The sequence below is a fragment of the Agelaius tricolor genome, unplaced genomic scaffold, assembly GCF_023055355.1.
Source record: "Agelaius tricolor isolate 1412-34295 unplaced genomic scaffold, bAgeTri1.0.p SCAF_73, whole genome shotgun sequence".
Taxonomy (NCBI): domain Eukaryota; kingdom Metazoa; phylum Chordata; class Aves; order Passeriformes; family Icteridae; genus Agelaius; species Agelaius tricolor.
Window position 1 is genome coordinate 757736 of NW_027269333.1, and position 14460 is coordinate 772195.

Sequence of the window (14460 nt, forward strand, 5' to 3'; positions counted from 1 at the left end):
TTGCAGGCACAGACACGGCAGCACTGCCTCAGCAGCCCCTGTTTGCATTGCACACAGCAGGGGCAGCACCCCCATGCTGTAGCTGTGGGGACATGAAGCTGAGGGAGCACAAATGCCATCAGCCCCTGGGGCCAGCAAGGGCTGGGGGACACCAGGGAAACCACTCAGCTTTGTCCTGGCCTCTGCAGTCAGCCAGAAAGTTTGTTCCCATCAGCTGGGAGTGTCCTGTGCCACTGCAGATGCTATTGCTCAGAGCCAGGGCTGCCTGGCAGCCACCCCCAAACTGCCCTGAGCATTTCCCCTGCTTCACCTTTAATTTCTTTACTCTTTCTCTGCTCAAATTTCTTCCAATTACCCACCCCTGTTCCCTGCCCTGCAAACAGCCCATCCCTGTTTGCCCTTTCCTCTCTGGCCCCACTCCCCATTGCAGTTCCTGACTTGGCACCATGGGAACGTCCCTTGGGCAGCAGGATCATCCTACAAGTGCTGCAGGAATTGTCTGCAGGCTCCTGCAGTGCCTGGTGCTGCTCCCTTGCCAGAGGCACCCCAGGCCAGGAGGGCACATCTGGGCTGCTGTGTCTGGCTCTGGGGCTCCCTGTTGTGGGCAATGAGGAGGAGCTGCAGAGGCTCTGCAGGACTGACAGGATGGGCTTTGGTGCTGCCAGGAGAAGCTGAGGGACCTGGGCTGCTGGAGCTTCTGAAGAGGAGGCCCAGGGCTCATCCTGCAACTACTCCAAGGGTGGTTTCAGAGAATCCCAGAATGAGCAAGGCTGGAAAAGACCTTGGAGATCAAGTCCAACCTGTGCCCTGACACTGCCCTGTCGCCCCTGAGCCTCCTCTTCTCCAGGATAAACAACCCCAGCTCCCTCAGCCGCTCCTCACAGGACTTGTGCTCCAGACCCCTCCCCAGCCTTGTTGCCCTTCTCTGGACACGCTCCAGCCCCTCCATATCCTTCCTAAATTGGGGGCCCCGAACTGGACACAGCACTCGAGGTGCTGCCCAACCAGTGCTGAGCACAGGGGAAGAATCCCTGCCCTGCTCCTGCTGGCCACACCATTCCTGAGCCAGGCCAGGAGCCATTGGCCTTCTTGGCCACCTGGGCACACTGCTGCCTCATGTCCAGCCTGCTGTCCATCAGTCCCTGCAGGTCCCTTTCTGCCTGGCTCCTGTCCAGCCACTCTGTCCCCAGCCTGTAGTGCTGCAGGGGTTGTTGTGGCCAAAGTGCAGGACCAGGCATTTGGACTTGTTAAACCTCACCTTGTTGGATTTGGGCCCTGGATCCAGCCTGTCCAGGGCCCTGTGCAGAGCCCTCCTACCCTCCAGCAGGTCAACACTCCCAGCCAACTTGGTGTCACCACAGTTCCTTGAGGCCCCAGAGTGTCCCAATGGTCTCCATGATTCCATGAGGCCTCCCAGTGTCACAATGTCCCTTTGATTCCATGGGACTCCTTGGTGTCACAAAGTCCCTGGATCCTTGGGCCCTGCAGTGTCACAATGGCACCCTGGTCCCCTAAGACCCTGCAGTGTCACAACGGATCCTTGGTTCCATGAGGTCTGGCAGTGCAGCAATGCTCTCCTTGGTTCCACTCTGTAACAATGGCATTTTGGCCCCAAGGGCCACCACAGCGTCAAACATGTTTCCTTCATGCCAGGAGTCCCTGAGGAGCAGAACTGGCGCCTTGGTTCCACAGGACCCTGCAGGGTCGCAGTGGCCTCTTGGTTCCATGAGGCCTTAGAGTGCCACAATGAATTCCTTGGTGCTGCAGTGTCACAATGGAGCCCTGGTGACACAAGATTCTGCAGCGTCACCAGGGACCCTTGGTTCCATGGGGGCACCACGGTGTCACAATTGTTCCCTCAGTTCCCAGAGTCCTTGCAATGGAGCAATGGTCCCTTGATTCCATTGCCCCCAGGCTCTCCCAAGGGTCTCCTTGGTTCCGCAGTGTCACAATGTCCCCTTGGTTCCACAAGGCCCTGCAGTGTCACAGTGGCCTCTGTGGTTCCAGCAGGACCCAGACTGTCACCATGGACTCCTTGCTTCCATTCAGCCCCACAGTGTCACCATGGCCCCTTGGCTCTGTGCTGCCATGTCGTACACAGTGTCACCATGGTCCTCTTAGTGCCACCAGGCCCCGCAGTGTCACAATGGCCCCTTGCTTCCCCAGGCCCTGCAGTGTCACAATCATCAGAGAATCAGCCAGGCTGGAAATGACCTTGGAGAGCATCAAGTCCAACCTGGCACCCAACACCACCTTGTCACCCAGACCATGGCACTGAGTGCCACATCCAGTCTTTCCCTAAACACTTCTAGGGATGGTGACTCACCCACCTCCCTGGGAAGCCCATTCCAAATGCCCAATCACACTTTGTGTCAAGAATATTTCCCAATGTCCAGTCTAAATGTCCCCTGGTGCAGCTGAAGGCTGTGTCCTTTTGTCCTGTCACTGTTCCCTGGGAAAAGAGCCCGACCCCCACCTGGCTGCACCCTCCTGTCAAGGAGTTGTAGAGAGTGATGAGGTCTCCCCTGAGCCTCCTCTTCTCCAGGATAAACAACCCCAGCTCCCTCAGCCGCTCCTCACAGGACTTGTGCTCCAGACCCCTCCCCAGCCTGTTGCCCTTCTCTGGACACACTCCAGCCCCTCCATGTCCTTCCTAAATTGGGGGCCCCGAACTGGACACAGCACTCGAGGTGCTGCCCAAGCAGTGCTGAGCACAGGGGAAGAATCCCTGCCCTGGTCCTGCTGGCCACACCATTCCTGACCCATAGGAGTGCCAGGGGTTTAATGAGGGAAATTGTGGAGAGGGGGTGGGGACAAAGTTTGATTGATTGTCAGCCATTCAAGGGTCTTGATTTTCATATCTATTCAGACTGCATTAGAAGGTGCTGGGGGTCAATATCAATTGGACATTAGAATGCACTTCTGAAATTTGTCTAGCTAATCAGAGAAGAATTGAAAACTTAAATTATTCCCTGTGGCTTTTCTTGTTCAGGTGTTTCAAACAAATATTTATGAGCTTTTCTCACTGAATTCCTGAACTGAAGAGCTCAAGAAAGAAGAGGCCTCTGGAGTAATAAAACTCATCAGCAACTCCAAGTGGCTGAGGATCCATCCCCATCAGAGCAGCAATGAACAGAAATGGGCACAGCGTTATGGCTGCCCCAGCCTTGGCATTGGCCCTGGACCTGGAGCAGGAGCAGCTCTTGAGGGCCCCAAGGCCGGGGCTCTTGTGCTGCCCTGGGCAGATGGGATGGCAGCAGGGGCTGCAGAGCTCTCAGCACCTCAGGCCGAGGGGAGCAGGGCAGCCAGGGAGCCTCCTTTGGCCTTGGCCAAGCACCTTCCCCCATGGCTGGGGCTGAGTCCTGTGGCAGCTGCAGCTGCTGCTGTGCCCTTGGCAGGGGCTGAGGCCATGGGGCCAGTGCCCAGAGCAGCCTGGCCTGAGCAGAGCTGTGGGGCCAGAGCCGGCTGGGCTGGGCTGGACTCAGAGAGGCCCTTGGTGCTGCCCAGAGCTCCGGGCAGCTGGCAGAGCTTGCAGGGAGCTGAGCTGGGCTCAGAGAGCCTGGCCCAGAAACCATCAGTGTCCATCTCAGCCTGGCTGAGCGTGCAGGGGCAGGACTCAGGCCAGGCCTTGTGGGGCAGGGCCAGCGCCTGTGCAAGGCATTGCAAACAGGCAAGTGGCCCAGAGAGGAGGCTGCTCTGTGCCCTTGGTGGCATGGACAGAGCAGGGAGGGGGCCCAGGACATTTTTCAGCGCCAGCCTCTGTGCCCATGTGTTGGCAGCCCTGGCTGCTGAGCCCGGGTGTGTCCTGGGCTGAGTTTGGCTGTGGCCCAGCTCCATCCTCCTGCGGGGCTCAGGGCCTGTTCCCGGCCATGGCCAGCCCTGGCTGCCTCTCTGCTGGCCCAGAGGCCGGCAGAGCCCGGGGCAGGGCTGTCTGTGCAGCCCCACAGGTGCCAGGGGCTCTGCAGGAGCTGGCAGAGGCTGCCCAGCAGGGAGGCCATGGGGCACAGAGCCCCAAGGCTGCTGTGGGCACCACGGCACAGGGGCCGTTCCCAGCCGCAATGCTCCTGGCCTGGGCTGGGCCTGCACAGGGGCTGGGCCACCATGGCTGGGCCAGCACAGGGCCACAGAGGGGCCACGCAGCCGCTGCCGGGGCTGACAGCAAGGCCAGGCACACACAAGCAATTGCTGAGCATGGCCTGCACTGGCCAGGCCTGACTGTGCCAAAGGCAGAGCTCAGCTGCCCTTGGTGGCTGCAGCAACACTCCAGAGCCCAAAGAGCCTCCATGGCTGTGCTGGAGACCAAGCCTGCAGGACGGAAATGCAGGGCTGCTGTGGGATGGGGAAGCTGTTGAATTCCAGCACACACCTCAGCTCTCTGATGATCCCGGCACCATGCTGGGCCCTGTTTCACACTGGAGCAGAGCAGATGTTGATGGGACAGGAGCCCTGCGGGGTTGTCAGGGACCTGCAGCTTGCAAGGTGCTCTGCTCTCCCTCAGGTGCTCTCAGAGAGGTCCATTCCCAGCTGGGCACCTCAGGGCACAAGTGGCACTGCCTCTTCATGGGCACACAGCTGATGTCGGCCTGGAAAGGGGCAGAGGTTTTATTACCTGTTAGTTTCATAATACTCAGGCAAATCTTTATTATCTGGGTCACTTGATTCCTTTTAAGAAATGGCAATGTTTTCCCACCAGGAATGGGAATTTCCTGGAAGTTTGCTGATGGCAGGAGAAGAAATATTGATCTTCCCCTCTACTCCTGTCACCAATGATCAGTCTATTATTTCCTCTCCCTCTTCCGTCAGGTGTTTCCATCTCTCCTGTTGAAATGGCCATGTCTGACTACATCTCTTCACTAGACCAGCTGGATCCACGTCCTTCCTGCTGCTCTCCAATTTCCCCCTCCGGATGCCCCCTGGTCAGTCAAGTGCCTCTCAACTGACTGGTTTCATGCTTTGAACTTCAGCTAGTGGCCAAGTCTTTAAAGTTCAAATAAATATGAATTAAATATCTCATTATGGTTATATCTATCACTAAATTACCTTTTATATGTCCCTGTCTAAAACTGTTCAGAAATCCCTTGGGGATGGGGGACATGTCAGATGCTGCTGGGACATCCCAGAGAGCTGAGGGAAGAGCTGTGATGGTTATTAAACTGTTCAAATGATCAGGTTCTGTTTGATGGAAAGAAACCTCTGAGTGCCTCTGAGTGTCACCAGGCCCTGAGCCCAAAGGACACAAACCTGATGAGTTGTGGTTCCCACTGCAGGGGCTGCACTTGGACCTTGGCTCTGCACAGGAGAGCTCTTCATCCCCTTTCTCTCTTTTCCACCCTCTGGGCATGGAGGGAGCTCCTGACTTCATCCTGTGACTCGTGTGTGCAAAGAGCAAATCTGGGCAGAATCGGGGCAGGAGGGTTTGGGGAGACCTTGGGATCTGTGCTGGCACAGAAGGTGTTTTCCATTGCTCTGAGACTGTCTGCTGCGCAAAGTGGATTTAATATCCAGCAGGGGAATGACTTTTGCATTTGATGGAGCTGTGCCTTCCCTTGGCTCTGTTGGCTGACAAGAAATTAACATCCCTCTGTGTCTCGGGCAGTTCCTTCTGCAAGGAAAGCAGGTGGGAGTTGGAGCCAAGGAACTGAAAGCTGCAGGTGCAGCCTGGGCTGGAGGGAGCTCAGATTTGCACAAAGGCTGCTCTGAGTGCCAGGGTTTGGATGGGGGAAATGGTGGGGTGGGGGTAGGGACAGAGTCTGATTGATTTGTCAGCCATGAAGGGTCTTGATTTTCGTATCTATTCAAACTGCATGAGGAGGTACTTGGATTCAGTGTCAATTGGAGATTGCACATATCAATGAATTAACAGGAAAACAAAACTAAACAGGACCTAAAAATTCTTTTCTCAATGTCTTTTTAAGTATCACTTTGAATACACTACTGAGATCTACTTAACTACAAATTATATGGAAACTGAAATCAAATGATTACTGGAGGCTTGGCTTGTTCAGGTGTTCTGAATGTTAATGAGCCCTGGGACACTGAATTCCTGCACTGATGAGCTGAAGGCTGAACAAGCCTCTGGAGCAGGGAAATTCAGCAGCAGCCTCCAAGTTGCTGAGGATGTCAGCAGCCCCCACTGAGGCCATCCCTGCCCAGAGACCGTGGGGGAATGGGCAGACAAGGAGAGCGTCCCTGGGGCTGGGGCAGCACAACTCAGAGGCACCAGTGGCTCCAGCTGGGCAATGGAGTGTGGAATGTTGTAGTAAACCCCATAGATTTAGGAAAAGCACCATGCAGGATATGAACAATAGGAATGCTGAAACAGCAAAAGAAAATTCCTGTTTTTCTGTCCTCCACCCCTTAACCTACCTCTGTAACCCAATAAGGCAATGTCATGTTAACCCCTTACCCACTGGTCAAGCTTGGATCCTTTCCAACCCTATAAAAGAAGCATACTGTACCCCATTAGTTGAGAAAGAAGAAGAGCAGAGACCCTTCACAGACCTCCCCAATAAAGCCATCTCCGTGGAACAGCCTGCGCCTTCTCCTTCTCCTCTCTCTCCGTCTGCTGCAGCCTCCAGCCCAGGGCACCACTACCTAGCAAGCAGAGCTGAAATCCTGAGAGCTTGCAATCACTATAGAGCTGATAATCACCATGCTTGCTAGATGGTAGCCCTGCGGCCTTGGCATGAGAGAGCTAGCTTCGGGCACCTGGTCCCTACCCAGGGACTGAGCTCCTGAGCCCTAGTGCTCTGCATTATGATAAGGCCAAATCAGAGGCTTTATTAGAATGTGGCTGGGAAAGCCCTGCCTGGGCTGGGCCAAGCAGGACAGACAAGCCCTTGTCGTGAACGGCGGGAGAAATGCGACACACCATATGCGTGAATAGCAAATCCCGAGGTTTATTGAAAACCCACACATATTTATATTGGTGTTAATGAAGCTTATACATATTGCAAAAGCTGAGCTCATTATTGGTTAAAGCACACTTAGATCAACCACACCTACTTCTATCTTCTAACAATTATTTTGCTTCTATGTTTGCATTCTTCTAACTTCTCTACCTAAGATAACTACATTTTCTGGCAAGCGATTTTCTCCCCCGTCTTCCCGTTTCAGAGAAGGTCACTGTGACCTTTGTCAGTGATTGGACACTGGTTGCTCAGTTCCCAGCTTGTTTCCCCTATCCTTATCCATTGGTATCACATCGAAATGTCCTTTCTCAGCTAACCAATTATCCAAAAAGCTCTCTACAAGCCCTGACCCACATCCTAAAAAACTCTCTCAAGGAGACATTTAAAAGGAATTACAATTGTTTGTGTCCTCTGAGTTGGACGCACTGGAGAAATATCAGCAAGAGATTCTCAGGAGCTCTAAACAACAAAACAGGAACTTTACTGGCAACTTTAGAATATCAGAGAAACTTTGGCCAAAGGTTTAATACAACATTCAATCAACAAGAAACACTTCTCATAACATTAACTTTGCTCATTCAACTTCACAAACTGTAAGCCTGTTCCATTTTAAGTTACTCAAATTTTGCAAGAAGAGGGAATAAGAAAAAGACAAATAAGATTTAGAGAAGCACACACAGAGCTACCAACTCCTGGAATCCAGCAGTGTTCAGATGGAAATTCCAAGAGGAGATAGGGTCAAGATGTGTGCTTGCCTTGTGGTCAGCCTTCAATACCCCTTGGTCTCCCTGGGCCCTTCCCCCGGGTGGGGCTTGGGCTCATTTGGTCCCTCAGGAGCTGGGCTGGGGGCTGCAGAGGTGGCTGTGGAGCATTGCCTGTGCTGTGCCAGGGACTGGCAGCCACTGCTGGGCTGGGATAGAGGCTCTGGGGGGATTGGGGTTCCAGGGCAGGGCAGGGCTGGGCTTCCAGGGCAGGGCAGGGCTTCCAGGGCAGGGCAAGGCTGGACCTGCCCCTTCCTCCCCCACACATAAAATGTTTTGAGCCAACAATCTCCTTCAGTCTCTCACAGTAAGGTAATGTTGGAGCAGGAATTCAATTCTGGCCATGGGCACTGGGACAAGAAGGACAGCTCTTTCCCATAGGAAGGAAAGCACAGAGCCCCAGTGTTTGGAAGGCAGGTGAGAGCCTAAGTAGGCCATGGCCAGGCAGACTTCTGAAGAATTGCAGATTTTGTCTAGGATCAGTCTTTCAATTAAGGGAATTTTGAAGGTGGAAACCCAGTCTCAGTCATGGGCACCTGGCGAAGCAGGACAATTCTTTCCCAAAGAAAGGAAAGCACGGAGCCTTCCCCAGTGTTTTGGGGACAGATGAGAGGTGACCATTGTGAAACCGTTGCCAGCCAGACCTGTCCTGACAATATTCCTATTGGAATAGTCCCTGAATATAAGGAAATTTGGAATTGAAATCTCAAATCTGGCCAGGGTGCCTGGAGAAGAAGGACAGTTCTTTTCAATAGGAAGGAAAGCACAGAGCCCCAGTGCTTCAACAGCAGATGAGAAGAGACCCTCAACATGCCAAGGTCAGCTGGACCAGTCAGGCAGCCCATGGGAGGCCAAAGCAGCCACACCTGTTCTGTGCTCCCTTGGTTTTGTGGGCCCCACAGTGCCACAATTGTGACTGGTTTCTATGGGGTCCAGGGTCCAGCAGTGTCACAATGGCAAAGTCCTGCAGTGTCACAATGGACCCTTGGTTTGATGGGGTCCCACAATGTCACAGTGGCCCCTAGATTCCATAAGACCCTGCAGTTTCACAGTGGTCCCACTTATTCCACCATGCCTTGCCGTGTCACAATGGTCTCGACAGTTCCACAGGCCCCACAACAACACGGGATGCCTCTGTTCCATGAGCCCTGCAATGTCACAATGGACCTTTGGACCCTGGGGGTTTGTGTTGTCACAATGGTCTCCTTTGGCTCTACAGTGTCACAATGGACCCCTGATGACACGAGGTTCCACAGTGTCACAATGGACCTCTGGTTGCATGCAGCCCTGCAGTGTCACAAAGGCATTTTGGTTTCATGAGGCCCCACAGTATCACAATGGTCCTCTTGGTTCTGAGGGGACCCCCAGGGTCACAATGGTCTCCTTGGTTCCATGAGGCTGTAAATTGTCCTGATGGTGTCTCCATGGTTCCATGAGGCCTTGCAATGTCACAATGGACCTTTGGACCCTGGGGGTTTGTGTTGTCACAATGGTCTCCTTTGCTCCCTACTGTCACAATGGACCATTGATGACAGGAGGCCCCTCTGTGTCACCCTGGAGCTTTGGTTCCATGCAGCTCTGCAGTGTCACAATGAACCCTTGGTTGAATGGGGTTCCACAATGTCACAATGGTCCCAAGTTTCCATGCAGCCTTGCAGTGTCACAATGGTCTCCTTTGGCTCTACAGTGTCACAATGGACCCCTGATGACACGAGGTTCCACAGTGTCACAATGGACCTCTGGTTGCATGCAGCCCTGCAGTGTCACAAAGGCATTTTGGTTTCATGAGGCCCCACAGTATCACAATGGTCCTCTTGGTTCTGAGGGGACCCCCAGGGTCACAATGGTCTCCATGGTTCCATGAGGCCTTGCAATGTCACAATGGACCTTTGGCACCATTGTGAGACCATGGGGTCTCACAGTGTCACAATGGACCCTTGGTTTGATGGGGCCTCTCAGTGACACAATGATCCCTACATTCCATTGAGCCCCAGAGCGTCAGTACGGCCCCCTTGGTTCCATGAGGCCTTGCAATGTCACAGTGCTCTCCATAATTCAATGAGGCCCCACAGTGTCACAATCGTCCCTTGGTGTCACAGGGCCCCACAGGGGGAGGCTGTGGCGCCAGGGGCAGGGGGACATGGGGGGACAGGGGGACTGAGACCCACTGTGCACGAGCAGGGTTGGACTGCTCTGGGGGGAACTGTGAGGGGGGCCAGTGCAGAGTGACCTCCCCAGTGACCTCACACAGCCCCTGTGATGTCCACAGTCACCTGTGTTGTTGCACAGCTGCTCTGTGATGTCACAGAAAACTGCAATGTCAGAGTTTGTTCTTTGATGTCACAGCCTGCTCTATGATGTTACACAGCCACCCAGTGATGTCACAACCCACTCCCTCATGTCCCAGAGCCACCCTCTATGATGGCAGGATCTGCTCTATGGCCTCATACTAGGATGTCATAAACAGCTCTGTGAGGTCACAATCCCCTCAGTGATGCCACAAAACCCTCTCTGTGATGTCATGCTGCCACTCTGTAATGTCACAGCACACACTTTGACCTCACAACCTGTCCTGTGATGTCATACAGACATGCCATGATGTCACAGCCTGCTCTGTGATGTCACACAGTTCCCTCTATGATGCTGCAGCTGCTCAGTGACCTCACACAAAAAACTCTGTGATGTCATAGCCCAATCTGTGACCTCACACAACCCACTCTGTGCTGTCACACAGCCCCTTGCTGACATCCCAGCTGCTCTGTGCCTCCATGACACAGCCACAGAGGAGCTGCTGTGACACAGCCCCCTCTGGGACATGCCACAGCCCCTGCCAGTGCTGAGCCCCTGGGAGCTCAGTCTGTGCCCTGCTGGTGTCCCTGAGGGGCCCTGGCAGTGCCCCAGCCCTGCTGGGCTGTGCACAGGAGCTGCTCCTGGCCAGAGCTGTCTCTCTGCAGCTCTGCTGCCCTTGCCAGGAGCTGCCTCTGGGCCAGGAGACCGGCCCAGCTCAGCAGCACAGACACAGCACAAGGACTGTAATGACCCTCTGGGGCTTTGGTGCTCTTTGCAACAGACTTGGTCCCTCAGAGTGTGGTCAAGGAACTACTCAGGGACTCAAAAAGAGGCTGAAACAATGAAGTTTCTCATACTTTAAATAGATCCTTCTGAGGGACAGGACTGAGAAAGCATCCCCAGGTTCCAGGTAGAGCAGAACACTGGTGGCAGTGATGACAGGTGGGGACAAGCAAGGCAAAGGTATCTCTCTGGTGCTGAGCAAATCTGCGCCTCTGTCCCTGCAGGCTGTCGGCATCCCCCGGCTGCCCCACCTGGCTGGGCCCTTCCTTTGCTGACAGCTCTGCCTCCTGCCTGCCTCTGCCTGCCCACACAAAGCCTTGGGCTGCTCCAGGCTCCTGCTGGGGGACGTGCTGCAACACAGCCTTGCCCTGCCAGGGAAATTCCTTTCTCCTGGTGTCCACTCTGGGCCTCCCCAGCTGCCCTTGGTGCTATTATGTCTTCTTCAGGCTCATTCCCACTAGGAAGTAAAGCTCCAGCCTCTCTGAAACCACCCTTCCATCCCTCCCAGGCTATTCCTGTTGTGTCCTCAGTCTCCACCCCACTGAGCCCAGAACCTGCAGCCTCCACCTGCTGTTTTTGTGATGAGGCCTCCAAACCCCATCTTGGGAGATTTTTGTGTCCTCTCCAAGGTCTGTGAAAAAGGAAAAAGAGTGATCAAATTTATTTTCTCCCAAATCTTGCAGTGACAGAACAAGGGTCAATGTCAATAAACTGAATGAGAGTGGATTTGCATTTGTCAGAAGGAGGAAAAATTTTACAATGATGAGAGTGGCACAAAACTGCAACTGTTTTTCCAGAGAAGTGGATGCCCCATCCCAGGAATTGTCCAAGATCAGGAGCTTTGTGCAACCTGACCCCGTGAAACCCCCTGCCCTCCGCAGTGACAGAATTCCTGTAGTGTGGGTTCTCTGCTGTGCTGGGTGCCCTCACAAGGCTTGTGGCCAGAATGTCTGCTGAGGGCAGCCAGGCTGCCGCAGGGGCAGTGACCTGACAGCCATCACCATGGCAGCCCTGTCCCCTGGGCCTGGCTGTGCCCTTTGCTCTGCCCCTGCCTTGGCTCTGCTGGCATGAAGAGTTTTGTCATTAATATCTTGTCCCCAAGGTGCTGGGGCCAATGGCTTCCCAGTCAGGCTCCTGGAGCACAAGTGGCTTTCCAGAGCCCAGCCAGGAATGAGCCCTGAGGCAGCAGCTCTGCAGTGGTGGCCACCAGGCCGGGCTGCCAAGGGAGGCTTCTGGCCATGGCCTGCAAGCAGCTGCTGCTGCCAAGGTGCCTTTGGTGCCTCAGTCTCTCTCTGGCACAGCTCCCAGCACAGCACTTTGCCCTTGTGCCCGAGGCCTTCCCTGTGCTGGGGCTGGCCTGGGGCTTTTCCTGCAGCAGGACCTGCCCTGCTGATGGCACAGGAAAGGCAGCTCCTGCTGGAGCAGGAGGCTCTGCCTGCAATGGCCTCCAACAACTCCAGCAAGGCCCTGTTGACTTCAAAATTGCTTCCTAGAACATGATATTCTAATAATTGTTATAGCTCCTGTACTGTGGAGTAAATAACTGTGCTAGTGATCTTTCCATCTGATCATGATCAGAATCAATCAGAGGTGTATTTAACTAATTTATCTGGTATTCTATCATTAATCCTGTAGGACAAATTGTGTTAAAGTTCAATTTCACCTGTCCAATGCTTTTGACCTTTGACAAAGTCAGGGGAAGGAATGTGATCCAGCCGCTGCCAGTCTCCTCTCTTAGAAGGAATTTGAGAAGTCTAGGGGTCCTGCAGGGCTTTGAGGATCCATGGTGGCTGTAGGCTGTCTTTTCTCCACCTCAAAGCTTTTGCCTGAAGCTCCCACTGTGGCTATGACAGGAACCCCTGTGAGTGTCTGGGACATCCCAGCTCTTTGGCAGGCTGGGAACTCCTGGGATGTCACCGTGGAGCCCCCGTGAGTGCCTGTGACAGATGGGTGCCTTTGCAGCCCAAGGTGCCCTGGGATGTCACCATGGAATGGCTGTGACTGCCTCTGACCACAGGGCTCTTTACCATCCCCAGAAAGCCCTGGGAGGTCTCCATGGAGCCCCTGTCTCTGTGTGTGACATTCCAGCTCTGGAACAGCCTGGAGACTCTTGGAAAATCCCCATGGAGCCCCTGTGAGGGCCTGTGACAAATCTGATCCTTAGCAGGCAACCATCACCAGCCCCCTGTTGCTATGCTCAGTTTCCATGGAAACCATCACCAGACCCCCTGTTGCTATGCTCAGTCCCTTGACAACTCATGGAGACCCAATGCCAGGGGTGGTTGCCATGGCCACCAGGGCTGGTACCAGCTGGGATGCTCGGTTTCCACGGGCCGGGCTTCAGGAATGGGATTCCCCAATTTCCTGCCCCCAATAAAAGCACGGTGCCCTTGTTGCCCTCCCGCCTCCCATGGAAAGCACAAAAGGCAAAGATCCCGGGCTGGGATAAGAACAATTTATTGGGAACAGCAATGAGATAAGGAACAAATGGAACAGAAACAATATTGATAACAGAAGGGATAAATAAAACTGTTTACAGGGAAAATTAAAACACAACTCACTGGGTCTGCCTGGCCACAATCTCCCCTGCCTGAAAAGGAGACCCTTCTCCTCACTGAGGGAAAGAGAGACTCCCTTTCCTGCCCCTGGCAATGACCTGAGGTGGGAGTGAATGTAATGACAGGGCCATGGCCAGACCATCATGTTTTTCAATCCCACATCATGTCATCAGCACAGGCAGGAAAAGGGACAGGTGTCTTCCCAGCATGGATCACAGGGAACATGGATCCCCAGGACTCTTCCCAATGTGGGCCCTCTAATGGGAGGTCAAGCTGGAGCGTGCATGAAGATCTTCCTGCAGCTGGGGCATTTGCAGGGCTTCCCTCACTGGTGGCTCCGTTGGTGTCTGGTCAAGTGAGAGCTGGTGGTGAAGCTCTTCCCACACTGGGGACACTCGTAGGGCCTCTCCCCAGTGTGGATGCGCCAGTGGGTGACAAGGGTGGAGTTTTGCTTGAAGCCCTTCCCACAGTCAGGGCAGCGGAAGGGCCTCTCCTCTGTGTGAATCCGCTGGTGGCAGAGGAGATCAGAGCTGGTCCGAAACCTCTTCTGACACTGGGGACACTCGAAGGGCCTCTCCCCAGTGTGGATGCGTTGGTGGATGATGAGGGCAGAGCTGCAGCTGCAGCCCTTCCCACACTCCCCACACTTGTAGGCCCATTCCCCAGTGTGGATCATCTGGTGGCGGATCAGGGTGCTGCTCTGCATGAAGCACTTCCCACACTCCAAGCACTTGTAAGGCTTCTCCCCATCATGAAGCTGCTCAGGGACCACAAGCTCTGAGCTCTGGTTAAAGCTCTGTCCACCTTCCTGGCTCACGGTGGGTCTTTCCTCCTCAGAGCACCCTGGGCTGGGTTTGCAGCCCCTCCTCCTGTGGAAACTCTGGGGCTTTTCCTCCACATTGGAATTCTGCATCGTGGAGCCACTTAAAATGGCCTCTTCCACAAGATTCTGCTGTGGGGATTTGTCCTCCCTGGTCTCCATCCTTAGCTTCTTCCCTGGGGGAGGAAGGACAAGGAGAGGATGGGATTTGCCTCCATGCCAGAGGGAAGGGGAAGGAGATCCCCCCAGAGCATTCCCAGCAGGACAGGGTTGGCAGCAGGGTTGTCCTGCAGCCAGGGGCTGTGCTGGGCTGGGAGATGGAGCAGGAGAGAGGGGGA

The 14460-nt window shown here is 54.4% G+C and overlaps 1 protein-coding gene across 1 annotated transcript in view; it reads right to left on the reverse strand.

Moving 5' to 3' along the window:
* Nucleotides 1–13627: 13627 nt before the first annotated feature.
* The window catches only part of LOC139585337 (zinc finger and SCAN domain-containing protein 2-like), a gene marked incomplete at its 5' end in the record, with an annotated part of 100181 nt that continues 99348 nt past the window's right edge, over nt 13628–14460 (reverse strand). The window contains one exon of the mRNA XM_071418022.1: nt 13628–14106. Coding sequence (XP_071274123.1) covers nt 13628–14106 — 479 coding nt within the window. The remainder of the gene's footprint in view (nt 14107–14460) is intronic.